General features: G+C 43.5%; 1 protein-coding gene and 1 long non-coding RNA gene across 2 annotated transcripts in view; one reads left to right on the top strand and one right to left on the bottom strand.

The window, feature by feature from the left end:
* The window catches only part of SOCS5 (suppressor of cytokine signaling 5), a 68012-nt gene extending 55009 nt beyond the window's left edge, over nt 1-13003 (top strand). Inside the window, exon 3 of the mRNA XM_040430316.1 lies at nt 10926-13003. Coding sequence (XP_040286250.1) covers nt 10938-12548 — 1611 coding nt within the window. The 5' untranslated portion in view covers nt 10926-10937 and the 3' untranslated portion in view covers nt 12549-13003. The remainder of the gene's footprint in view (nt 1-10925) is intronic.
* A 3058-nt stretch (nt 13004-16061) lies between these two features.
* Nucleotides 16062-16971, bottom strand: LOC120999438. Its single transcript, XR_005778528.1, has 2 exons — nt 16840-16971; nt 16062-16593 (listed from the first exon to the last, which is right to left on the bottom strand). It is a non-coding gene; the product is annotated as an uncharacterized LOC120999438 (long non-coding RNA).
* Nucleotides 16972-25969: the final 8998 nt, after the last annotated feature.

Here is a 25969-nt window from a genome sequence, read left to right as displayed (position 1 = left end):
TGCTGAGAAAAATGATGTTTTATTATATGCAAATGAGCCTCTAGGAGCAACGGGGGCGTTGTCGTTACACCTAGAGGCTCTGCTCTCTCTTCAACTGCTACGCCCTCTGGAACTTGATAGGGCCAGGCAGTGAAAACGTCAGAATGTCTGGTCCTGTCAATAAAAATGCAGAGGGCGCGGCAGTTGAAGAGAGCAGAGCCTCTAGGTGTAACGGCAACGCCCCTGTTGCTCCTAGAGGCTCATGTGCATATATAAAAACATCATTTTTCTCAGCAATAAGGACACATATGAACATGGGACCAACACAGATGCCTTCAGCTGCCAAGGGCACATGTAACAGGTCAGTCAGTGTCATAGGTACAAATCTGCTGACAGATGCCCTTTAATAGGTCTGTAACCTCAGTTTGCCCCCGTGTATTTCCACATGTATACAGTAGGTACTTGTCTTGATGGTTTCTGGTAATTTGTATGTAGCCTTAGGGTCCATTCACACGTCCGTATGTGTTTTGCGGATCCGCAAAACACGGACACCGGCAATGTGCATTCCCTATTTTGCGGACTGCACATCGCCGGCACTCTCATAGAAGATGCCTTTTCTTGTCCGCAATTTTTTTGCGGATGCGGACAGCACATTCCGGCCCCATTGAAAATGAATGGGTCCGCACCTGTTCTGCAAAATTGTGGAGCGGATGTGTGAATGGACCCTTAAGCTGCCACCTTCGGATCTGAATGTGAGGGTGCCCATTTGCCTAGTGGTATTATGCCATGCACTTTTTTGGGCCTATTGGCACCCCTTTAATTTTACCCTACAATTCAGTACATGGCGCAGCAAGAAACTTTCATTTCCTTTCTCCTTTTGTTTCTGAAGTTTTATGTTTGTGCTTGTGTCCTGCAGTACTGCCAGGCGGGGGTGTTTGCGGTACCTGCCAGGTTGGTTGTTTAGGGATACTTTTTACAAGTATTGGTTTCAGCCAGTTACATTTCCTTATGTCTCTGTTATTATCTAAAATGGCATTGTGTGTGTGAGCTCTTCAGCCCACGTGTGTGTGTAGTATAAGCACACGATTTGTTTAAGTGGCGTCTTTCCCCCTTTGTGTTGTCGTATAACACTTTGGTAAATTTCCATCAGCATAATGTTAATATATATACACCCGGGCCGTACATCACAAACACTTCTCCTGTGTTTGTAGTAGAAGAAGAAGAAAGCTGTGGGGAAGAAGGTGAACAAAGTGCGGCACATCAGGCATCCAGAAAGGTTTCCAACAGGGAAGTATCGCTTTTGCTGACCTGCAGCTAGGAGACGAGGGGAACAAGTGAAAGCAGAGTACGACTACACAGGGTTTGTTTGTAGTCTGTTGCTATGGAGATTTAAAGCAGGAGAATATTTTTAAGGTAAAGACTTATTACAGTGAGGATTTATGTTTTGTTTTATGAGTTGGAGCAATGAAAAATGGTTGCAAATGTGCTTTCAGGAAGCAGTGCGCTTTCTGGGACTGTTTCTGAGGAGTCGTCAGGGTCAGGTTCCTTGTGACGCGTAGACTGATTCCACGTCATAGCACAGAGATGATTTGGTGGAAAATTTTGTGCTGGATGTTCTCTTAGGACTTCTAAGAATTGTTTTTGAATAATATTGCAGCTGTCTATTGTTACTCTTCCTTTTGTTTGGGTTTACACAGTTGGCGCGTATTCAACTTTTCGGTTTTTATGATGTATTTTCCACGTGTGTAAAGTGTGCGGTCTAATATGGTCTCATCACTGAAGGCTTCGGCTCTAACTTTTTCTTATGTATATTTAAAGGGGTTGTGCAGTGGCTTAAAGGGGTTGTCCAGCCAGTAATATTGATGACCTATGCTCAGGATAGTTCATCAATATCTGATCGGTGTGGGTCCGACACCCCTGCCGATCAGCTGTGAGACAAGGAGGCGGCGCACCATACGGGCGGCGCTTCCTGCTCTTTACACTACGCCTCGTCTGCTGTGGAGCGTAGTGTAATTACAACCACTCGCTCCATTCACTTGAATGGCGCGAGTACTGGTGTTACACTGCACTTACAAGGCGAAGTGCAGTGTAATGAACAGGAAGTGGAGCTCGCATGGAGCGCTGCCGCCTCTTCAAACAGCTGATCGGCGGGGGTCCCGGGTGTTGGACCCCCGCCGATCAGATCTTGATGACCTTTCCAGACTGTAGGTCATTAATTTTAACAGCTGGACAACCCCTTCAGTATCGGTGACCGGTCCTCAGGATAGGTAATCGATAGCTGATCGGTGGGAGTCCGACCCCTGTCACTGCACAGCTCCTCCTTTTAAGATTTGTGTCTGTGCCAGTCTTGGCATCCATAGATTTCTTGAGTAAAAGAGTGCATGGTGCATTTGAGAGCATCTAACCACAGTAGGCACAGCTACGTTTTCTGAAGTATCTCATATCTCAAAACACTAGGGGCCACAACAAGGAGACATTACTGTATGGGGGCAACAAGGAGACATTATATTGTTGTAGCCCCTTACAGTATACCTTACAGTCTATTTGCTGCTCCTATACAGTAATGTCTCCTTGTGAGCCCCCATAGTTTGGTGGCCACAAGGAGGCATTACTCTATACAGAATGGGGGCCACACAGAGACATTATACTGTTATGGGGATTATACAGTAAAATGTCTGTGTTGCCCTTATACATTATACTAATGTCTCCTTGTGGCCCCACTGTCTCGCCTTGTAATGAGGCCCAAGCACAATGATTTAGAAATGACTAGGTCTGCATTCAATCCGCAAAAAATGCGAATCGGATGGGGACGGAAATAAGATCATGCGCGTGAGGTCTGTATGGACATTGCATACAGTGGTACAAAACATACAGGGTAATACATCCCCACATTCCTCTTACATCCAATGATGTAGTCTTTAAAGAGGACCTTTCACCGATTATTACACTATGAACTAAGTATACAGACATGTAGAGCGGCGCTCACTGCACTTACTATTATCCCCGGGCGCAGCTCCGTTCTCCTGCTATGCCCTCCGGTATCTCCGTTCCCTAAGTTATGGTAGGCGGAGTCTGCCCTTGTTCTTCTGTAGCGCTGGCCAATCGCATTGCAGAGCTCACAGCCTGGGAGAAAATAACCTCCCAGGCTGTGAGCTCTGCGCTGCGATTGGCCAGCGCTAGAGCAGAACAAGGGCAGACTCCGCCTACCATAACTTAGTGACTGGAATCTCCGTCTACTATAACTTAGTGAGCGGAGATACCGGAGGGCATAACGGGAGAACGGAGCGGCGCCCGGGGATAATAGTAAGTGCAGTGAGATCCCTGGGCGCCGCTCTCCATGTCTGTATAGTTAGTTCATAGTGTAATAATCGATGAAAGGTCCTCTTTAAGATAGACATTGTTTCTTCATCTTCTCCATTTTTGGAAAGCAGACCTCCATTATAACTTCTTCCAGCTGCTCCCCAATGCCCAAAAACACTATAGTGCAGAAATAATAGTGCTAAACAGATCGCCCCCCTCCCTAATAACTCAGATTGGCCTTAGTAGTAATAATGCACTAGTAGGGAAACATAACGACCAATAAACATGTCATCGAAGTAACACAAATAGATCATTTTGCATCTACAGTCATTGTGCAGTTGACAGTATACAAGTAATCAGAGAACCGTGCTCAGTAGATATTCACCCCCGATGCTATTCCTCATCCATAATTTTTATACCATTCCTCCCTTTCCCAGAAAGCCTAAAATTCTCTTCCTCCCCTAAAGTTATAATACCTGTACGCCCTGTGTCATTAAGAGGTTAAAAGGACACTGACAGGCCTTCTGAGCATAGTTAGCTCTTTATATGCCCCCCTAGGTCTTATAATAAGTTCCCAATTCATATAAGTATTATCCCTGTGCGCATTATAAAACGTTAAAAATAATCTTTATAATCACCTCTCCTTTCTGCCCAAGGGGCGTTCTTTGTGGCGCATTTGTGCCCAGCCGCGTCCCAACTGCCGGGTCCTTAGACACGCCCATCTCATTAGTATTCACTTGGCGCAATGTGATCCCGGCGAGCGAGGGTGCCGGGCGCATGCGCATGATCTCCGAATGTCGGGGACTGAGAAATACCGCCCAGCGAAGTGAATACTAATGAGATGGGCGTGTCTAAGGACCCGGCAGTTGGGGCGCAGCTGGGCACAAATGCGCCGCAAAGAACGCCCCTTGGGCAGAAAGGAGAGGTGATTATAAAGATTATTTTTAACGTTTTATAATGCGCACAGGGATAATACTTATATGAATTGGGAACTTATTATAAGACCTAGGGGGGCATATAAAGAGCTAACTATGCTCAGAAGGCCTGTCAGTGTCCCTTTAAGGTGCCCAGAGGGGCGTTATTCCTCTCCTCTAGAGCCCAGTAACGCCCCCCTGCAGTGCCCAGCACGCCTTAATTTCAAGCCCAAGCATGCCTCCTCATAAATAAATTTCCTCCCACAGCAGAGCTGAACCGCGCCGCCCCCTCCGCTACGTCATATAATATATTCAACATACGAACCTTGCTTCATCCTTTCTTGCACATGAAATCTCGCACAGCCGCAGTATCGCCGACTGCCTGCGCCTGTCCGATCCTACATCTCCTGAGTGCTCTGATTACGTCACTGCGCTCGGCGCATGCCCAGTGACACTACTGTTGCCCTCAGGAACCGTAGGATCGGACAGACTAAGGCAGTCGGCGATACTGCGGCTGTGCGAGATTTAATGTGCAAGAAAGGATGAAGCCAGGTTCGTATGTTGAATATATTATATGACGTAGCGGCGCCGTTCAGCTCTGCTGTGGGAGGAAATTTATTTATGAGGAGGCATGCTTGGGCTTGAGTAATAACGCCCCTTTGGGCACCTTAAAGGTTAATTGACATAACCAAAAAAAAACACGTTTTTTTTATCTAAATGACAACATGAAAAAAAGAAAGAAGACCCTTGCTGGAAAGAAGGTAGTTTATTGTACATTGCAATAGTAACACCTGATGACGTATTTCCATGTAATTACCGTAAAGGGAATCTAACAGTATTCAGATCCAGTTGCTGGTTTAAAAAAATGTAGACGTGTTTTGTGGGGCAATCTTTTTAATGCTGGACCCATCCCTCAATATGTAAGTGTAGGGGTTGGGGGAGTGATTGTCAAAAATTGCGGACTTTGGCAATGCCCTGCAGTTGGGGACAAGGCAAGTATGATCACCATCGCAGGTCTAAAAAAAAAAAAAAAAAAAGGGTTGCGCAATCCCTTTAATTATCCAGCAGCAATGATGGCCAGTTCGCCCGCGAAAACATGCGGGCTGCCATCTTTTCTCACAAGTCCAGCGAGGCACAGGTAAGCCCTTACCTGTGCCGCGAGCCGGTCTGAAACAAATGCGGTCAGCGGGAGCAGGCAGTTCCGAGAACAGCCAGATGAAGGCCCCCGGCGGCTGTTCCCTTAACTGCCTGCTCCCGGTGACCGCATTTGTTTCAGACCGGCTCGCGGCACAGGTAAGGGCTTACCTGTGCCTCGCCGGACTTGTGAGAAAAGATGGCAGCCGCATGTGTTCGCGGGCGAACTGGCCATCATTGTCCAGCAGTCCCTAGTAATGCTACTTCTTCTGATACACTCCCTTTAAAAAAAAAAATTACCTTTCCTGATGTATGTTTCAGCACTTGAAATACTTATTTTGTATTTCACACACAATAGTGATACTGACGTGTCTTTTTAGACCTCTGCATGGTGCTGCCCCTCTGTTGTTCCTGCTGGGACTTTAGAAATACATTGATAACTGGGTATTATCAGTTTGGGGTGTCCCTACACTGACTGACAATATACAGTAAAGGCGCAAGGAGCAGCCGATTGTCGGGAAGGACATGGTCGTTAAGTAGGAGTGAAGTGCGGCATTTACATGCAGCGATCACCTCCACAGTATGAGGACTCGCTCAGCCTCATTTAATCCGTTCCTGAACCTCGGATTATCGGGAACGAGCATTCACATCGAACATTGACAATCGGCCAGAACATTGGACCCTGTAAATCCAGTTTAAGAGCAGTCTATAGCTTTCTAGGGTTACACCGTAATAGCAAGCAGAATGGTAACGCCCAGTTGGAAACTTATTTGTATATATCTAGTAGAAATAATAAAGGAACTATGCAATAGAGTTCTGCACCTTTTGAGGGGCTGCCCTCCAAAGGAAAAGAAGCGCCCACCTGCCGTTTGGTTGACCAGGTCGGACATGTAGCCTCTGCTCATAGTAGCTGTGCAAACGTAGAAGCTCTAAACCGCTGTATTTTCTTAGTAAGGGCTGTACTAACGTTGTCCTATTCTCACTTCAAGTGTCATATAATCTTTTCCATATCTGATCGAGAGGTTCAAACAAAACTTAGTATTTTCTTCTAATGTAAGCTTTAAGGGCTTGTTCACACAGGTCCTTGCACTCTGGTGACCAGTGTTCTTTTCTGTCACATTTCACCTGCCTCATCTAAGGACGGTCTAGGAGTCCTGTGGGACTCTTGACTTGTTCTTGCTTGTGTGGAGTAGAGGAAAGCAGATTACATTTAGACAAAGATGATATAGAAATTTCTAGGGATAGCGTTTACTTTTCATTTAAAGGGGTTGTCCCGTGATTGGATATTAAAGACTGCGGACACCTATGCACTAAGTTCTTCTTTTCTTTTCTTCTGAAATGCTAAATTCAGCATCTTTCTGGAGAATATGTGAAAGTCCTTCACCTTGCTGGTGATGCTGTTTAATGTGACATAAATCCTTCATCTCACTGCTCCTGTTTGGACAGTTCTTTCTCCTCTCCCCCCTCACTTTTCTCAGTTTTAGGCCTCATGCACACGACCGTTGTGTGCATCCGCGGCCGTTGTTACGTTTTCCGTTTTTTTTTTCGCGAACCCATTGACTTTCAATGGGTCAGTGGAAAAATCTGAAAATGCACCGTTTTGCAGCCGCATCCGTGATCCGTGTTTCCTGTCCGTCAAACTACAGCAGCCCTTTACTGCGCAGGCGGCAGGAGGAGCAGCATTGGAGACGCCTAGGCCGCTGCCCCCTTGACTTCAAACCTGACTTGAAGCAGGGGGCAGCGGCTGAATAAAACATTGATTTCTCAGGGAGGCTAAATGCCGCTAAACGATGAAAAAGTGCATTAGGAAACTACTATGCAGCACTATAAGGTACTATTACCAGCTTAGTAAGCGTTTTTTTGGTGACGGGTTCCCTTTAATAATTTCGGGTTGTCAAATATCCTGATGCAGCATTTTCTGAAGAATTTTTTTAATGTAACTTAAAGCACCTTTAGAGTATGTTCCTGCATAGAGGAAGATGTTACCAGTCCTTAAAGCTAAAATTAGTTACGTCACTAAGGGGTAAAAATGCAATTGTGTCACTGGAGTTATGCACCAACAATATTACTTTTGGGAGGGGTTTTTCAATTTTAATGTAACTTTTAGGAGGTTAAAGGGGGTTATGCAGCCAGTACAAATTGATGTCCTCAGGATAGGCCATCAATATCTGATCGACGGGGGTCTGACTCCCGGCACCCCCTCTGATCGGCTGTTTGAAGAGGAGGCGGCGCTCGTACAAGCACTGCTTCCTCTTCAAGATTGGAACTCGTGTGTGTATGTATGTATGTATGTGTGTGTGTGTATTATTATTTTTATTTATTTATAAAAAAATTTCATGTCTTTCCCATATCCATATTTTGCAGATCTGCAATTGCAGACCACAAAAGATCCAACGGTCGTGTGCATGAGCCCTTACACTGCACGTCGTCTCGCTTGCAGCGCAGTGTAATTACAAATCGCTCATCCCCATTCAAGTGAATAGAGCAAGCACTTGTAATTGCAATGTGCCTCTGAGATTACACGTAGTGCCACCTCTTCAAACATCTGATCGGCGGTGGTGCCGAGAGTCAGACACCCGCTGATCAGGTATTGATGGCCTACCCTGAGGATAGGTCATCAATATGTACTGGCTGCCTAACCCCTTTAACTCTCAGACCATCACTCTGGGGAGGCAGAGCCCCCCCCCCCCCTCCCCCCCTGTAGTGACTGAACGAGAGCATCACACATTGCACTAATCAATGCAGAGCTGATCTATAGGCCTCTATATCTAGGCCTATCAATAAAGCTCTCATACTGATATCCCAGTTCTACACTTATGGTTGATTTTTAGATGACAAGATAATCGTCCAGATTATTGGGAACGAACATTCCTGCAAACCTTTCATTACCGATAATCTGGCCACCTAAATGTGCCGCCGATCATCGGATAGGTGATCCTATCGTTCGTGCAGGCACCACCAATCATCATTTCTGGGCAGCAGATCGTGCTGTCTAAACGGCGATCTGCTGCCCAGAAACAATGATACTGTAGAGAAATCGCTGCATGTAAATGCAGCCAACTATCCCTTCCTGACAATGGGCCGCTCCATCGGCCCATCTGAACCCGCCTTTACTATTATAATGAAGATTACCCTGCAGATGATATCTCACAGCAGCAGTACACTGACTGGAATACCTATTTATCTAGAAGATCTTCTCCTTTGTGCTGACTGCTACAGAAGGGCAATATTCTGTTTCATTTTCTATGGTGTAGTACTTACTGAAATAATAATAAAGCGGTAAAAATTATAAAAATAGTTGTTTTGTATGAATACGAAGTAAAAAACACCCACTTTTGTTAGAACTGCCCCTCTAACTGTGCACAATGCAGAGTTCATGTAGTTGTGGGATTATGTGATTATCCTCATGTTTCCCCACACGGCGGCCGGTGTTATTTGATGCACACGTGAGACGGGTGGAGGGCGGTTGCTATTGTTTTTGGATTTCTAGCCTAGTTGTCACCGCACACATTACGGCAGCTCTGTAGCGGTATTACTCATACATCATTGTGTGTTTATTCCACTCTCTATTTTCGGCCATGCTGTTAGGCTGTCGCCAGCTATCGGGCCCGGTCAGTCACCATTTATGATTGTGGTGCAGCCGTGTTTAGAAATAAGGAGGATTTCTAAGGAGAGACTCATTTTACAGGGCGACCGAGCATCGTGCTGCATGGAGTATCTGAATGTTGCCAGTCTTGGGTGGGTCACCTGGTTTGGCTCCAACTGATGGGCAAAAGAATTGTCAGGTTCCCTTTTTATATGGGGGCTTCTTTCTCATGCCTCAAAACAATTAAAGGTGTCTTCCAGGATTGGGCAATATTGGTAAAATCTTGAGATGCAGTACTTACCTGGTAAATCCCCGCTGCTGGTGCTTTAACTCTGCTGCAACGTTGTCACCTCCATTTGAACTTGTTGGACTTAGTGGTACTATAAAATGGCCATTGACTGGCTGCAGCAGTTAATGTTGTAGATGTGATGCTATTTCTGCTGCCGAGTAAATAAAGCACCAAGGTGAGGCTGGGGAAAAGAGAGATTCACCCGGTGAGTACAGCATCTTGCCCAGAAGTACTGCTGAAACCCATTAAAGGGCATATCCAGCCTTGACTAATTGATGACCTATCCTCAGGATAGGCCATAACTAGATGATCGGCAAGGGGTCCAACATTCTGTACCCTCGCAGTTCAGGTGTAGCTCTATTGCCAGAAGTCGGCGTCAGAACTACAAAGCACCTTCAAAATAGTAGTAGAGGGAGCTCGTTACTGCAGCGCTTTTAGTATTGACTCCAAATGTGGCAGCGCTGTAATAGAGAACGCCCTTTGCTACAAGGTTGATGGGGCGGTGTTCCAACGACAACTTCTAGCAACGGAGCTACAGCTAAACAATGGAGTGTCGGACCCCCGCTGATCATCTAACCGTGGTCTATCCTGAGGATAGGCCATCGCTTAGTCAAGGCTGTTTAAATTAGTGGGCACTCTTCTAGAGTTGAGTGAACCGGCCTTTCATATTCCATTGCATTATACACTGCTCGTTTTCATGGTTACGACCACCCTGCAATCCAGCAGCACTTTAGGAAAATGTACCAGCCTATGTTCACCCCCACGATTCCGGCTAAAAAAAGAGGCCAACTCTTTCCTATAATGTGAAAGCTCGTCCACCACTGCTGGATTGCAAAGTGGTCGTGACCATGGATGTGAGCAGTGTAAAATCTGATGTAAAAATAATTCGGCCAGCAAAGGAGGCAATATGGACAGTCACAATACATTAGTAAGTGCCTTGTTTTAACTCTGTCTACTTGATAAATGCCATTTGCTGAGGTAACAAAACCCCTTTAACCCTTGAGACATAGGCCTCTTGTACACTGACTACAGAATCTGCAAATATGTTTCCGAAACCCTACGTAACTCCTGAACTATTGTTCTGCATGAATTCCTTTCCTGTAGCTTGCATAGTGCCAGCGTGGTCCTCTGTCCCCAATGGGTCTCAGTCTGAATCCCATATTTTGCACACTCGCCAGGGTAAATTTTATTGGTAGGCACTTACCCCTAGTATGTCATTGGAGTGTGGGTGGAAACCCACACGGACAAGAGTACAGCCTTTGGCGTTTGGTTAAAGGGCTATACGTAGCTCATAAGGTGATGACATAGCACAAGGATCTGCCATCACTTTATTATTTGTGAAGGTCTGATCTCTGAGCATGAAGAGGCCGCAGTGCTAATGCATCGCTTTGGCCCATTCACCGCGAAGCCAGGAGACCATGAACACTGATGTCTGGGGAAAATCAGTCAATGGCATTTCCAAAGGATATTCCATCACGTTATGAGTTGTCCTGCAGCCCCTTTTATGTTTTCAGATTGGTGACAGGCCTGGTGTTGGACCCACTTGGCCCCCCACGATCCTAAAATGATGAAACATCCTAGCTGTTTGCCATCACTTATTGAGAAGGGTTGTTTCATGGGAAAATGATCGCTTAAGAACAGCAGAATCCCTGAAGTCATTGTTGAATTGTGGGCTTTAATTCTGGGTTCCATGTCTGACTCTTTTTTTTTTTTTTTTTGTCAGGTTTACTGATCGATGGATAAAGTTGGGAAGATGTGGAATACATTCAAATATCGGTGCCAGAATCTATTCAGCCATGAAGATGACGGAAATCAAACAAACGTGGTGGATGTTAATGCAAACAGGTGTTTGGGTGGCGGGGAGAAGGCAGAAACTTCCTTTAGTCAGTCACCCGTGTCGTCAGCAAATCTTTTGCAGAGGAGCGTCTCATCTGAACTAAACTTGACTGCCTGTAGTAGCTCAAATAGGAGAAATCCAAATTGCGTGTCTGAAATGCCACAGCTAGTTGAAATAAGTATTGAAAAAGACAATGATGTGGGCCTCAGTGCCAGCGCCCGTCTGGCCCGAAGGGACTCCTACACTCGCCATGCTCCATGGGGCGGTAAGAAGAAACATTCTTGCTCCACCAAAACCCAGAACTCTCTTGATTCCGATAAGAAAATTGTCAGACAGAGGAGTGGCCTCCCACGAAGAGATCGAAGACATGTAGTAGGATCCGTTCACGACATGGAGGTTGTGTCAAGTAGAGCTATCGGAAGTCGCAGTATAAGACAGAGACTCAATGAGACTGTAGGGTTGTGCTTTCCTATTAGAACATACAACAGACCATCAAAGCCACTCTTTGCAACCAAGAGAAAAATTCATCTTTCGGAGCTGATGCTTGAAAAGTGCCCATTTCCGCCAGGCTCTGACCTGGCTCAGAAATGGCACCTGATTAAACAACATACAGCCCCCGTCAGTCCCCACTCGAGCATATTGGATACTTTCGAGCAGACTCTCTCCACTGAAGATGAAGAAGATCGATTGCGTGAGAGGCGTAGACTTAGCATTGAAGAAGGTGTTGATCCTCCTCCCAATGCCCAGATCCACACATTCGAAGCTACAGCACAAGTTAACCCAGTATATAAGCTTGGACCAAAACTTGCTCCTGGCATGGCAGACATGTCAGCGGACAATAGTGTAGTGTCACATGGTGGTTGTGAGTCCGAAGAAGATGGCACGACTCTCTGTCTACAGTCACGTCGACAGAAGCAGCGCCAGTTTTCAGGAGACGGCCATATGCAAACTAATAGACAGGGGGCTTGGAAAGTCCACACACAAATTGATTATATTCACTGCCTTGTGCCAGATCTAATAGAGATTACAGGCAACCCCTGTTACTGGGGAGTCATGGATCGATATGAGGCAGAAGCATTGCTGGAAGGCAGGCCAGAAGGCACATTTTTGCTCAGGGATTCAGCACAAGAGGACTACCTTTTCTCTGTGAGCTTCCGTCGCTACAACCGATCTCTGCACGCTCGCATTGAGCAATGGAATCACAACTTCAGCTTTGATGCCCATGATCCCTGTGTATTTCACTCCTCCACTGTTACAGGACTCTTAGAGCATTATAAAGATCCTAGCTCTTGCATGTTTTTTGAACCCTTACTCACGGTACCTTTAAATAGAACTTTCCCGTTTAGCCTGCAGTACATCTGCAGAGCAGTCATCTGCAGGTCTACCACCTACGATGGTATTGATTTCCTTCCTCTGCCATCCATGTTACAAGACTTCCTTAAGGAGTATCATTATAAGCAAAAGGTCAGAGTGCGATGGTTGGAGAGGGAGCCAATTAAGTCGAAATAAAAAGAAAACGCATTTCTGTTCCTCCTGTCTCTACCTTCCAAAATATCACCTCCTAGATGTAGGATATGCTCAGTTTGTATCAGATAACAAAGCACATGTACCTGTATTTAGAAGTAATAGAGTATGACACTTCAAGCTTTAAGTCTATGAATAACCTATAATCTGCCTGTTAGGAAGGCCGCTGTGCATTCTTCAGAACTATGAAGCCCAACGATTATGCTGCATGTTCTTACGAATGCTGACCCTTATCGTACTAACGCTTGGATGTTCTCCATGCTCATTCTCTTGCAGGAGCTGAGGTGTCTACCTGGCTTTTATTTTATTTTTTATTTATTTTTTTCTTCTAAAATTAACAGTAGTTTAGAATAAAACGTTAATTGTTCACAACTAAATAAAATCCCAAGTGAAAAAACTAAATAAAATCCCAAGCTGAAAAACAAAGTAAAATCCCAGATTCCCAATAAAACACTAGAAAGATGGCACGTTTCAGGTGATTTTAATAGGAAATACATTAGGTGCCTTTTCGTGAAGCTAAAGGTCAGTAGGATGTAACTTCAGTGTAGCCGGCAATATCGGTAAATGTGACCTTTTTTGTTTTCACTGAAGTTGGTGCTGATGCTCATTTAATTGGTTACCAGAGGTCTGAGGACCCCCACTATTCATTGAAACCACCCGTTTTTGTCAGGACTGGCCAATAATGTGTGTGTGGGGACGCTCCTGACTTTTCCCAGTCATGATGTCAAGACAGAAGGATCGAGCGCATTGACTTTCTATGCCCAATCATCTTTGTTCTATTGTAGCGGCTTCTCCCCCTAGAGATGTCCGGCAGCGGCTTTCTCCTCTCTCCACATTTAAAACACATACATGCTTGGCTGCACCGAGTGGTTGTATGGAGGATTTGGGGGAGATTGCTGTTGAATAGGCACCTAAAGTCATTATGACCCATCTATGAATAACATTCACAGATTGGTCAACATTAAAGGAAAATTCAAGTCCAAAATGCTTGGTGTGTGTTTTTGGAGTTCTTGCCGGAGTGTCTTGAAAGACTTTATTCTCCCGATATTCCCCCTATTATAGTATGGTTTCTACGCAGTAACAGCTAGTGGCTGTTATGTACGTTGGTACCCTGCAGGGGGGGGGGGGGTCGTTCATATAAATGTTTTTGTGATATCTGTAGTTCTTCTAGTATTGACATCATCGATTTTGGTCTATCCTATTCCTCACATGAAATCTACTTGACAGGCTGATCAGCCATTGATTTTCGGATCAGTCAGGCTAATAATCTCTGTTTCAAAGGACCAGTAACTTATGTGGGGCTCCTTCGAGGTCTTCTAGTCTTTACAGCTTCACCTGTGAATGTTATTGGTACCAGTGACGTTGTATGGATTCAGTGCTCCTTTCTGTTGGATGTAAATGCAGGCTTTAATACAATGGGAGGTTCTTTACATGGAGGGGAATTCGCATTTACATCCCAATGTATCTTATGCAATAACGTCGTCGTCATTGATCAGAATGATCATTTCATAATGAATAGTTTTTTTTTTTTTTGTTTTTTTTTCCTCAAAACCAATTTAATAAAATGGTTTACTGTGCCATGTGACACAGTAAAAGAGTCAAGATTCCAAAAATGAAGGCAATTGAAACACTGGAAATTCCCCCAAAAAAAGAAAGTTCAACCAACTTTCTTTTTTTTTTTGGGCACTTTCCAGTGCTTCAATTGTTTTAATTTTCGGAATCTTTTGACTTTTTGTTCCAGGCCTTGTTTCCTCACTTTTATCCCACAAGTGGGGGCATAAAATATGGGTTAGTTCAAGAAACATTTATTCAAATCTTGATATAGATATAGAAAAACACTAAAGTCCTAGGCTGTTATGCTGTATGGTAACCTGTACGTGCCAGCGTTGGCGCATGGTATAGGTAGATTGACCTGGCATCTAGGTCTATTGCGCCTGTAGAGCTTCAGGGACTTGTCAACTTAACACAGTGGAGGCTTCCCATTTTTGTAGGACTTGGTCCCTGTTCTTATCACATTTGACCCTTCCATCAAATACTTCAGGAGTATTGCCCATCGTATGCCACCATTGGAAGACTCTAACCTATGGCGTTGGATAGGCATACATACAACTATACTCTTTTCTATACAGTATTTAAAAAAAAGTATAAAACTTTGGCCCAGCAGAGCCCAAAATAGTATTCTGTTGGCCTCTATGAGCTTTAAACCTAAAGGGCTTGTCCATCCGTTAATGTTGATAACCTGTCATCAGAAGAGGTCATAAGTATCTGATCATGGGAGTCAGACACCCGGCACCCCCGCCGATCAGCTGTTTCAAGAGGAGGCAGCACACCATACAAGCGCCGCTTCCTGTTCATTACACTGCACTTAGTCTCGGAAGTGCAGTGTAATAGAAGTACACGCTCTACAGGGCTTGTAATTACACTACGCCACCGCTCTACAGGAGACTAGGTGTAGAGTGAAGACCAGGAAGCGGTGCTGGCATGGAGCACCACCTCCTCGTCTCACAGCTGATCGGCAGGATTGTCGGACCCTCACTGATCAGATATTGATAACCTATCGTCGGGATAGGTAATCAATGGCTGGACAATCCCTTTTTTAAACATGGGGCTTAACGTGATGTGAACAGGGAGTAACCGAACATGTAACGCCTGTATGATGTCACTATAGTGTATTGATGGGCTAATTGTTGACCTAGGCCACCAAGTGGATGTGAGCACAGTGTTTAGGTGATCGGTTTTCTGTTTAAAGTTTATTATTTGCCTGTTTTTGTTGCCTTTTTATATCACGAGGCTTATCATTTTTTTCAAGTGTAGTGCACACCATTTTAGCCTAATTCGGACGGCTCAACTTACCATTGCCCTTGTGTCTTACCATTGTCTTCCACTTCTGGAAGATCCACATAGTGTACAAAAAAGAAAAACTGTCCCGCTCTTTAAACCCCCTTTATGAACCAGTGTCGAGCCGATGACCCGGCTCTTGCGAACTCCTCCATCGATGTCCATGCTTCCGCCATGTGCATATGGGTCACAGAGAGTGGCTGCAGTACCAGTGATGGTAAACTTAATGGCATCACTTGACTGCAGATCCCAGCTCCTCGGAGTACGCTCAGACCGAGTGACGATGTTTCTTGCACTACTTCATGTTTTATCTCCGCTTTTCCGCATCAGATTCATATAAAATTATCGGCTTATTTCCCCGTTTCGGAACTCTTAAAGTGTTGAAGGTACTGTGCATTCTTTGCAATTGTAAATATTTTTTAAGACTGCATTGGCACTTTAAATGTTAACCCCTTTGGTTTAAGCAGGGGGGTGGGGGGTGGGGGGTGGTTAGTAGTGTACTCTGCCACTGTCTGAGACAGACACTTCTGTGGCATTGGACAGTGTTGCAAATGCTCCCTGGCCGAGCATTCTAAAAATGTTTGTGTGTTCATCCTTGTACGTGTCAGTATGAGCGTGGTTGCTCAGATTCTTTTGAGTATATATTTTTTCGTGAGCATGGTTGAAGTTGCATATTTTGCTAGCTGGGCCTCCTTGCCTCATGCCTTAGTGATGATCCTAGCTCTTAGTAAATTGATAGGCTGTGTTCTGTTGTATTCAGGTTCAACTGGCAAAATGGTCTCCACGGTGGAAACCTGAGATCGATGCCCAGTAGGAAACCGTTAGACAATATTCATACCTGTAATCCTCCTTTGAAGTTTAGTTCTGAGATGGTACATCTCTATGCAAACTTAACAATACGTGTTTATTGCTTCCTGTACCTTTTTTATAGCTATAGGAGATCACCAGAGAGACGGATCCGGTATTGCAATTCATTTGTCTACAAATGCTATCCGTTTGCATTCGGATTTCAACAACGCAAGTGTGAAAGTACCCTTATTTCCCTTTTTTAGTCTTGTCTTTGGTGCTTTACTTTTAAGTCTACACAAGCGTTGACACTGATCCTCCCACATCTTTCAACCGGTTGGTTATCTAGAGTAGGGCTTGAGATAAGATGTGATTCTTGGCCTACACATCTATTTCTCAAATCTGACTGCAGGTTTGTTTTTTTTGTTTTGTTTTTTTTACACGTGTAAACCCAGACATACTAGGTAACCTGGTCTATACAATACCCCTACCCCAAAAAAGTTATATTTTTTTCTTTATTTTGCATTGTTACCGTAAACTAAAAATGTAAGATTAAAAGATAAAAATAAAATATTAATTTGAACTGTTGAACCTTGAAAAATTTGCTTTACTTGTGAATGGATAATCTACTTTTTTAGGCTTTTTTTCACACCTGCAGCTGGTTGTTCCAGCCGACAGGTCCGGGCAGGCAATGCTGGGAATTGGCCGATCAAAAACCACTGCGTGCATTGGACATAGTCCTGCCAATATTTAACATATTTGCCGGGCAGCTGTCAGATCTCTGCAGTACCCCATTATAGGCACTGGGGTCTAGCAGGAAGATGGTAGTGTCTGGCAATGCTGGATCCGGAGAACTTCGGCAGGCTGTGCTTTACTGGAACAGCTTGCCAGAGTTCCTTGTCACAAGTGTGAAAGTAGCCTTAACCCATCTCCCTCCGATCAAGCACACTGAGGCAACCGGTGTGCATTCTGAAAATTGAGTGAAATCATAACACATTAAGGGGGTTCTCGGGGAATATGGACTTTTTCTATCGGAAGCTTGAATCCATAAAATAGAAGATTCATACTTGGCAGCACCCCTCTGCTCTGGTCCTCCGCGCTGGCTTACATGTTCATGTTCCAGTGCCCGGACCATGCGCATGCAGCGCTGGATGTAAACAGTCCAGGGACCGAAACATGCAAGTGCAGGAGCCAGCAATAAGGACTAGAATGGCGGAGAGCAGGTAAGTATGACTTCTATGTACTGAGGCATTAGAGAGTCTTTATTCCCAGAGAACCCCTTAAGAATCAGAGTGAATGTACATTAAAGGGGAGTCTGACAGAACTGCGCAGTTATGACTCTGCCTCACTAGTTATTAGACCTGTTACCTTTATGTATGTGGTTGACTTTGCCCATAAACCTCCAGTAGCTGTCAGCTGAACGTCCATTCGGCTAACGGCAATCTCTTAACTCCCCATATCTATGCATGCTCGGTTCAGCCAGGCATGTATGGGTTTCTCAATCGAGAGAGGAGAGAACCCAACCACAACTCTCTTTACCCTGACATTTCTCAGGAGGCCCCCTTACACATTACTGTCGGCTGGTTTCACTGAAAATGGTGGAAATCGGCTTAAAGGGTTTCTCTGTGCTTTGGTAAAAGTCCTCCTGACTTGTGGAGGGAACATGGTCTGCTCAATACTTAACCCTCCATCATGCTGCCGTCTCTGCTACTCTTATGTGACCATCAAAACTGGACGCGGGCTCTTCCACTCAAATTCTGACTGGTTGTGTTCCCGAGTCTTCCTGTTCAGTTACATTTACAGTATATGTTGCTGAACAGGAACACTAAGGAACATTCAGTCAGGACCTAAGCGAAAGTCTGCATCCAGTCTCGGCAGGAGCGTGAGTGAAGATAGTGGTGTGATGAAGGGGTAAGTCCCGACTTGCCAAAGGTCCACACACGGGAGGATTTTCACCAAAGTCTATGGGTGAATCCCTTTTAATGTCTATGGGTGCCTTTAGTAGCAACGTCACAAAGAAAAAGTTTAAATCTGGTGCCCGTCCTTACGGCAAGGTGCCCTCTACATCTCGATGATGCTAATAAATAGATATTTATATTTAAACAGGTCTCCTAGACTGTGTCAAAACTGCTGATAGACTCACACCCTCTAAATTATGTATATCTTGTGCATGTAAATTTTAACAATACAGTCCCATTATTTTCAAGATCTTGCAGATTTAAGTTATCACGAGTTGTCTCGTGGGGCCCACCCTCCTATTTTGACCTTAATCGACAAGATATGAGAGGTGTTAATATTTTATTACTACAGTATTAGCAACTGTAGCTCTCTCTCTCTCCACAAGGCTGGGTGCAGTATAGGGCTTGAATGTTAAAGTGGTTGTCCAGCCGCTAAAAAGATATAAAAAAATAAAAATCTTGCATTCTGCCGCTGCTCCAGTTCCAATGCTTCCCGGGTTCGCAGCCTGTCTCTCCTTCCTGATCTCTCTTGATGTGGACATACGATACTGCAGCCATTCACTGGCTGTAGCGGATTGTTGCTGGCGTCAGTGGTTGGCTGAGCGGTCAACTTCCCATGACTATCGGGGCTAGGAAGTAGACACCTAGCCTTAGGGTTCTCTTAAAGACCCTGATGCTTGCCCATAAAGAGCGCCAGTTGGCAATATACAATAAGTTGATCTATGCTTGTTTAAATGGCCTTTACCCAGGCCAAGGCAAACTACATGGGGAGCAAATAATTTGTTCCCCCAAACAGCTTGCAGGGAAATATGCAACCCACAAACAAAAATATCTGATCGAGTATTTGGTAATCTATTGGCATTTTCAGAATAACCACGTAAAAGTCGAACAGAGGGTACAACATCAGGTTTGATCATAAACTATATTTTTATATATTATGTATAACATTATTAATGCACAAAATTTTGCACCAATTGGGGGCATTGACAAAGCTGTAAGTGGGGCGGACTGACTGCTCTTTAGCCAGCCATGCGAGTTGCTCAAGGTCTTAAAAGCTGGCAAGAGGAGAAATGAATCCACTCTTCTGATGGCCTCAGGCAGCAGTTCCACTGGGCTCAGCTGCCAGGGGGGGAAGGCGCACTCCTCCAGCTTGGCAATTGCCGTCTGAATTCTCGTTAAATAGATATGTGGGGTAAGGTTTGAGGAAAGATGACACCTTTTGCGTATGATTGGTTCTAGCATTTGCTATTAATATCTTCTGCTGTGGGACAGTCTGGTCCTTAAAGACCCACATGTATGTGCTAATGCAACCAAGTGTTGATCGGGGAACGTTCTCCATAGCCTATATTGCTCCTGCATTGAACATCATTTAGACTCCATTGAAATGCCCCTTACTCAGTTTGTTGTACCAAAGCATAGTACCCCCTGTTTTCTACCATTCATGTGTATACCAAAGTGTATTAGACTTTACTAATGCGTTATATGCAATTGTGCTGGAACAATTCTCTTTAAGTGTGCACTTTAATTGCCTTTGATGTTGTAAAGTGTAAATTGCTGACATGCATTTACATATTCTTATCCTTTTGGCCACAGCGTATAGGTATTTCAGGAGGATGACTAACCCTTCACGTCCCGGAGGGGGCTGCTGCATAACTGCCCTCAGTAGTGCAAGGCTATACAAGGTTCTTGACTCCTTAGTAACACTAGAGATTCCAGTGTTTGTAAAATGTGTATGTGGATCTGAATATAGACCTGAAATTTATAAAACTATACATGCTAGTATCAGATTTGTATTTTCAGCCATTGTGAGTGTACAGTACATACCAGTGTAAACCAGTACTCTGATAGATTAGCTGCTTATCTACCTAAAAAGAAATCACCAGCATGAATTTGCACCAGATCTGTATATTTTGTCTGTTTAAGCTTGGCTGTCTCTGTAGTTGCCATATCCTGACATGCTAGTCATTTGGCATAATGCCCCCCACCTAAGCTTGCCCAAAACCAGGAAACCTATTTTCTTCTTGTCATGGCTGCTAGCCATACGGCCTCTAGATGAAATGGTCACACCCGCTTTAATTGCAGTGGTGACTGGTATTGCGGTTTCTTTATGTGTCTAGCAAAGTTCATGCACTACCATCCTTGTAGTTGCAGCCTAACTAGTCTCGAGAGGGGTGCCCTCTAATTATTTGTGTGATGTGAAGAACTAGATTTTTTTTCAGAATAGTCTCTATTCAGCAGTCACTTTTGTATAGGTTTAGTCAATATTCTTAAAGCATCGATGCGAGATGGTGTACGCTTTCAAATAAAATAAACTTCTTAATCTGTTAGCAACAAGTAATGAGATTGTCTGTTTCAACATCTTGGTCGTGATGAGCAGCTTCTCGATGTTCTCTATTTGTGTTGCGTAAGTGGACCAATTTCTTATCTTAAGGTGGCAATACACTGTTTAATATTGGCTAAACCTGCCAGTTTCAGCAGTACCATCTAATGTGTATGGGAGGAGAATGCTGTTGAGAATGCATGCATGCTTGGCTAAGTGTGTATGGGGCAGTTGTTAGTAATGGCTGTCAGCTGAACAATAGTTTGGCCGACTGTAATCTGATAAGTACAGCTGGTCTTGGGTACAGTGATGCAACTGTTTTCGGGTGGCTTCCTGGAGGTCTATTCAACTTAACGAATTCCATGCCGTTGGTGAAAGGTTTTCTACCATGAAAAATGGCTACATTTATTATTTGTAGGTGTTTAGTGCAATTTTTGATCTTTTTTTAGGCTTCCAGGATGGCTACAGTGAAGCTTATCTGTGTAGCGTATTTGTCTGCTGTCCTTCAACAAATGCCATGTCAGAGTGGTGCTAGACAGGTGCTAGAAGGTTTCTTCTGTTCTGTGCTCCCTCTTCCCAGAACACTTGGCTATTATGGCATATAGGGTGCTACTGCTGTGACTGCCCTTGATTTATGGAATTTTATGCTTTCAAGTAAATTAAGATATTGGTGATAGTTGCATATTTTTAATCCCTATAAAGTAGAATCATGAACTTCGTCTGTACATGATGGGGGTTATTTACTTAAAGAGATGGCCATGCATGTACATCTCTTTCCATTCACTTTTATGGGAGTTCCCATAATGGCTCATTACCTGTTGGACATTCATGGCGTATTCTGTGCATATGCCATAAATGTAAAGATGGAAATAACCGTTTGACTTATTTTCATCTTCGAAATGTTCCCTTCACCACAGCAGGCAGTCAACGGGACACTTTTCAGTTACGATAGTCTGGGGCTAAGTTTGTCTTGAAATAATGACCATAGACTTGGATGAGTTTTGCTTAAATCTTAATCGCCTAATGACGAGTCCTGAATATTTATGAGCCCCTGATTTTTCTCTGCCCCTCCTGCTACTGATTCAGTTGGAAAAAACATTCAGTGGCAGGGTAATGGAGAGAGCCGGAAGATTGCAAATGTCCGGACTCGGGTTCTCACAGCTCTGGGGCATCCCAACAGCATAAAACTGGTGACAGATTACCTTTAAGTACTTATAGGGGTTGTGCCACTAATATAAATGTATCCCGCCCAACAGATATTGCTGTTATCTCTTTCTCCAAATACCAGCATTTATCGAAACTGCCTTTTTGCAAAAGTTATTAGCATACCATTGCACCCTGGGGTAGGTAAGTCTTGATTTTCAGTTGCTGTTGGTCATGTCCTGCATTGGAGCCTTATAATGTAGGACGCAGGAAGCTTCATTGGTAAGAACAAGGGGTGTGGTTAGTGTCACATGATTTGCTGATGTCAGGACACAACTCGCTGCCCTAAGGCATGATGGGACAGCAGACACACGACAAGCCAGGAAGTAGGATTCAAGCATGGGGGATAAGAGAAAACTGCAATTGAGGTAAATTTGAAAAAACAAAAACACACAATCCAAGAAGGTTATTGATGAAAATGCACATTAGAGTGAAAAGTAGTTTGTGACACAAACCCGTGAATAACTGCATGATTCAGAATCCTAAAATGTTGTATATTTATTCTAAAATGGGTCAAACATCATTTGGGCAGAGCATGGGTTCAATATGCATGATCAACCTTCGAAGAATGTGGTCTAGATTCAAGCCGTGTTTGCGGTTTCTTCTTAGGCTGGCCATACCTGGTGTAATTATCTAAAAAAATCAATGGTAAGTGTATGGAGTGAGTGAGCAAGGGAAGCCAAAATTGGATATTTCCTTTGAGCAAAACATTTATGGTGTTAAAGAACAATGTCATTTTATGTAATAAAAAAAAAAAAATTATATGAAAATGATAGTAGAAATATTTACCATGCTTTCGTTTGAGCATATTAGGCCATCCATTGATCTCATGGAAAATTACATCACGCATCTCCAACCTTACCAAAGTATTAAATGACCTTCCGAATTATTGGAGGAGGGAGATAATAGAATTATATTTTCCACAATGTTGCATACTTGTGAACCTTTTCCAGTGGCATGATCCTATATCCTGTGCCGGTTAGAGAAGACCTCAAGATCATGATTTAGCAGATTTAGAATTTTGTGGTGGTTGGTTTGCAGCTGTTTGCTGAAGAATACAGTATTGATTATGGAGAATGGATTTTTTTTGGGAGGGGGGGGGGGAATGTTTTAATTAAAAGTAATTTCTAAAAGAGAAATCAATTGAATGCTTGAAGTAAAAAAAAAAATATTGGAATTTTAATGGAGGATTTTTCATCTTGCACTGCTGATCCTGCAGATCAGCCAAATAAGTTTAACAAAACTATTTTTATATCGGAGGCTTACGGTAAGACGGACTGGAGAGTATCTTGTGTCAATATTTTTATAAATAGTAGTAGCTGAGAGCATAGTGGTACTGCTCTCCCTCCTTCAGCTTTTTTTTTTTTTTTTTTTTGTCAATCAAGTACCATATTGATTGATAAATGCCAATATAATCTTTTTTGTAGTGATTCCAACATTTCAAGTAACGTTGGTTGCTCCTCAAGATTGAACATGGATTACCACTACCTTGTTAACATTGGTTGGAACACCATCGATCTCCATTAGAGCATCATGGCACATGTTGGTGGTATAGTGACGTGGCAATGTTGATGGCTACTAACGAGCATTCATGGCTACATTAAAGGGATGGTCTCACCTGTAACATTGGTGGCATATAGCTAGGATATGCTACCAATGTCAGGTGCTGGTCCCACTTCTGATACCTGAACCTATCTCTAGAACGAAGCTCCCAAAAAGAACGAGAGCTCACCGTGCATGCGTGGCCGCAGTTCATTTATTTCATTTATTTTTGTGGGAGTGCAGAAAATAGCTGGGTGCTCTATAGAATTGAATGAAGGGCGGCCAAGCATGTGTGGTGTGCGCTCCGTTCAAGAGAGGTGCAGATGCCTAGCAATATGCCACCAATGTTCCAGGTGAGACAACCCCTTTAAGTATACGCCGTTGAAGGGGTATTCCAGACAGAAGCTTTTGTGACCTACTGGTGGAAGTTTGACAGCTGGGAGCACAGCACTAGGCTGTTTAGTCAGTGTCATAAACTTTGAATAGAGTGGCAGGGTGTATGATGAACTGCCATTGCATAAAATTCCTCCGAGCCATGGTTCTTTTGTGCCTGGTGAGGTCCCATTTTCTGGCGATTGGTAGGGGTCCCAGAGATTTAGCATTCATCACCTATCCAGTGAATAAGTGATAAATGCTTCTGGATGGACTACCCGTTTAAGGCTATTTTCACACTTGCGGCAGTGTGATCCTGCGGCCAGTTCCGTCGTCAGAACTGCCCGCCGATCTGGATGTGACTGAAAGCATTTGTGAGACTCAACCGGATGCGGATCCGTCTCACAAATGCATTGCGAGTACGGATCCGTCTCTCCGCTTGTCATGCGGACAGACGGATCCGTCTTGTATCTTTTTTCATATTTTTACCGGAAGGACGGATCCGGCATTCCGGTATTTTGAATGCCGGATCCGGCACGAATACATTCCTATGGGGAAAAATGCCGGATCTGGTTTTTTTTCGCTGGAGATAAAACCGTAGCATGCTGCGGTTTTATCTTTTCCTTGATCAGTCAAAACGACTGAACTGAAGACATCCTGATGCATCCTGAACGGATTGCTCTCCATTCAAAATGCATGGGGATATGCCTGATCAGTTCTTTTCCGGTATAGAGCCCCTGTGACGGAACTCTATGCCGGAAATGAAAAACGCTGGTGTGAAAGTACCCTAAATAAATGGCCTTTTCGAAATACCTGGTGAAGAAACCACACTGTTGTAGGTGCCTAAGCTGAGACAAGATGGAAAAATTAAAATTACATGTGCCTTCACACACAGCAGATTTTGTTGCAGAAATTTCTGCGACTGAAATTCGGTTCCATTTATGCAAATTGGTTTTGCAGGAATCCATGCACTTTCTGCCATGAATGAAGAATGGAATGAATAGAATTGATTTTTTATTTTTTATTTTTTTTGTGTAACATAATCAGCCACATGTGAAGGCACGGCAAGTCATTTATTTATATTTATTTTTTTCATTGGAAAAAAAAAACCCACTTGAAAGATCATCCCTTATAGCAGATGTTAAAAGACTTATCTAATGGCTTAGCCTCGATCTGATCCCCTTTCTTAATAGAATCATGCCACGCTTTTCGTTTGTCACAATCTGAAAAGACATTAGAGTTGGGATTTTCAAGATACATGACCCCAATGCCTTATACAGAACCTTGGTGCAATTTCTGTTATTTATTAAATTTTTTTCTTTAATTTTACTCCGGTGGAAAAAAAAAATATATGCTATACTTTATATGGTGACTATCACGTTTCACTATTGTGGAAAACTTTGAATTTTGTTAAAAGGTTTATGTATTGTATATGCAGATGTATTAACATCCATATGCTGTTCATGTAGAACCACGGTAGGCAATCTGAGGCTTTTGGGTGATTTTCTCTTCACCGATGTTGGGGGGGAAAAGAAGGTGCTCCACGGAGAAAGCCGCAGGTTTCCTACCGTTGTGGTAGAATCTCTGTTTTGTTAAAACCTGTTCTGTCAGTGAATTCCATATAACTCTGACAATATTAAACTCTAGAGGCCACAATTTTATTTTACTCAAAAGCTGACATTTTTGGTGCTTTGACTTCTATAATCCTGTCTTAAATCTAAATAAAGTAATTATGTATCTGTTGCTCTGTGTGTTATTTTCAGTCTGAAATTATTATTTTTTTGTGACCGTCGAGAATCCTCGATGTTTGAGGCTTCTGGATAAAGGTGTTTCCATTGCTCTAGAATTGTATGTTTTTTTTTAACCTAAAGAGTTTATTTTTTTTGTACATGAACACTATGATAGCAGCGCCACTTTCTGACATTGTTTGTGTCAAAGTTTTTGGTGCACCTCATTTTAGATACATTCCTTTTTCAAATGTCCCAAAAATATATATTTTTCCCAACATTAGTTTTAAAGTAGAATGCATCTTGGCCAGCTTTTAGACTACGTTTTTGATTCATTTATGAAGCTGAAATCCATACTTCTGGAGCATAACAGAGGCGCCGATAACACAAATTTAGAGTTGGTCTAAAGAGAAATTTTGGAGCAATGGGACACATTTTTGGCTCGGTGATGCAGAATTTGTCACATTGGGTGAGAGTTTCCAAGCATGTGGACACATTTTGAACGCAAGCTAAGCCAACAAGTAGGTAGTATAAAGTAGACTAAACAGTCATCAGAATTAACTTCCAGCATCACCCACTATGATAAATTTGGTGCCTTTTCAGACCGTCTACATTTACTGTCTACAAATTAGACAGGATTAGTAAATATGGGCCAATGAT

This window comes from Bufo bufo, chromosome 4 (genome assembly GCF_905171765.1).
Source record: "Bufo bufo chromosome 4, aBufBuf1.1, whole genome shotgun sequence".
In the NCBI taxonomy this organism is placed as follows: Eukaryota; Metazoa; Chordata; class Amphibia; order Anura; family Bufonidae; genus Bufo; species Bufo bufo.
Note: the sequence above shows the minus strand (reverse complement) of the source record. Positions and strands in the feature narration are given on the sequence as shown.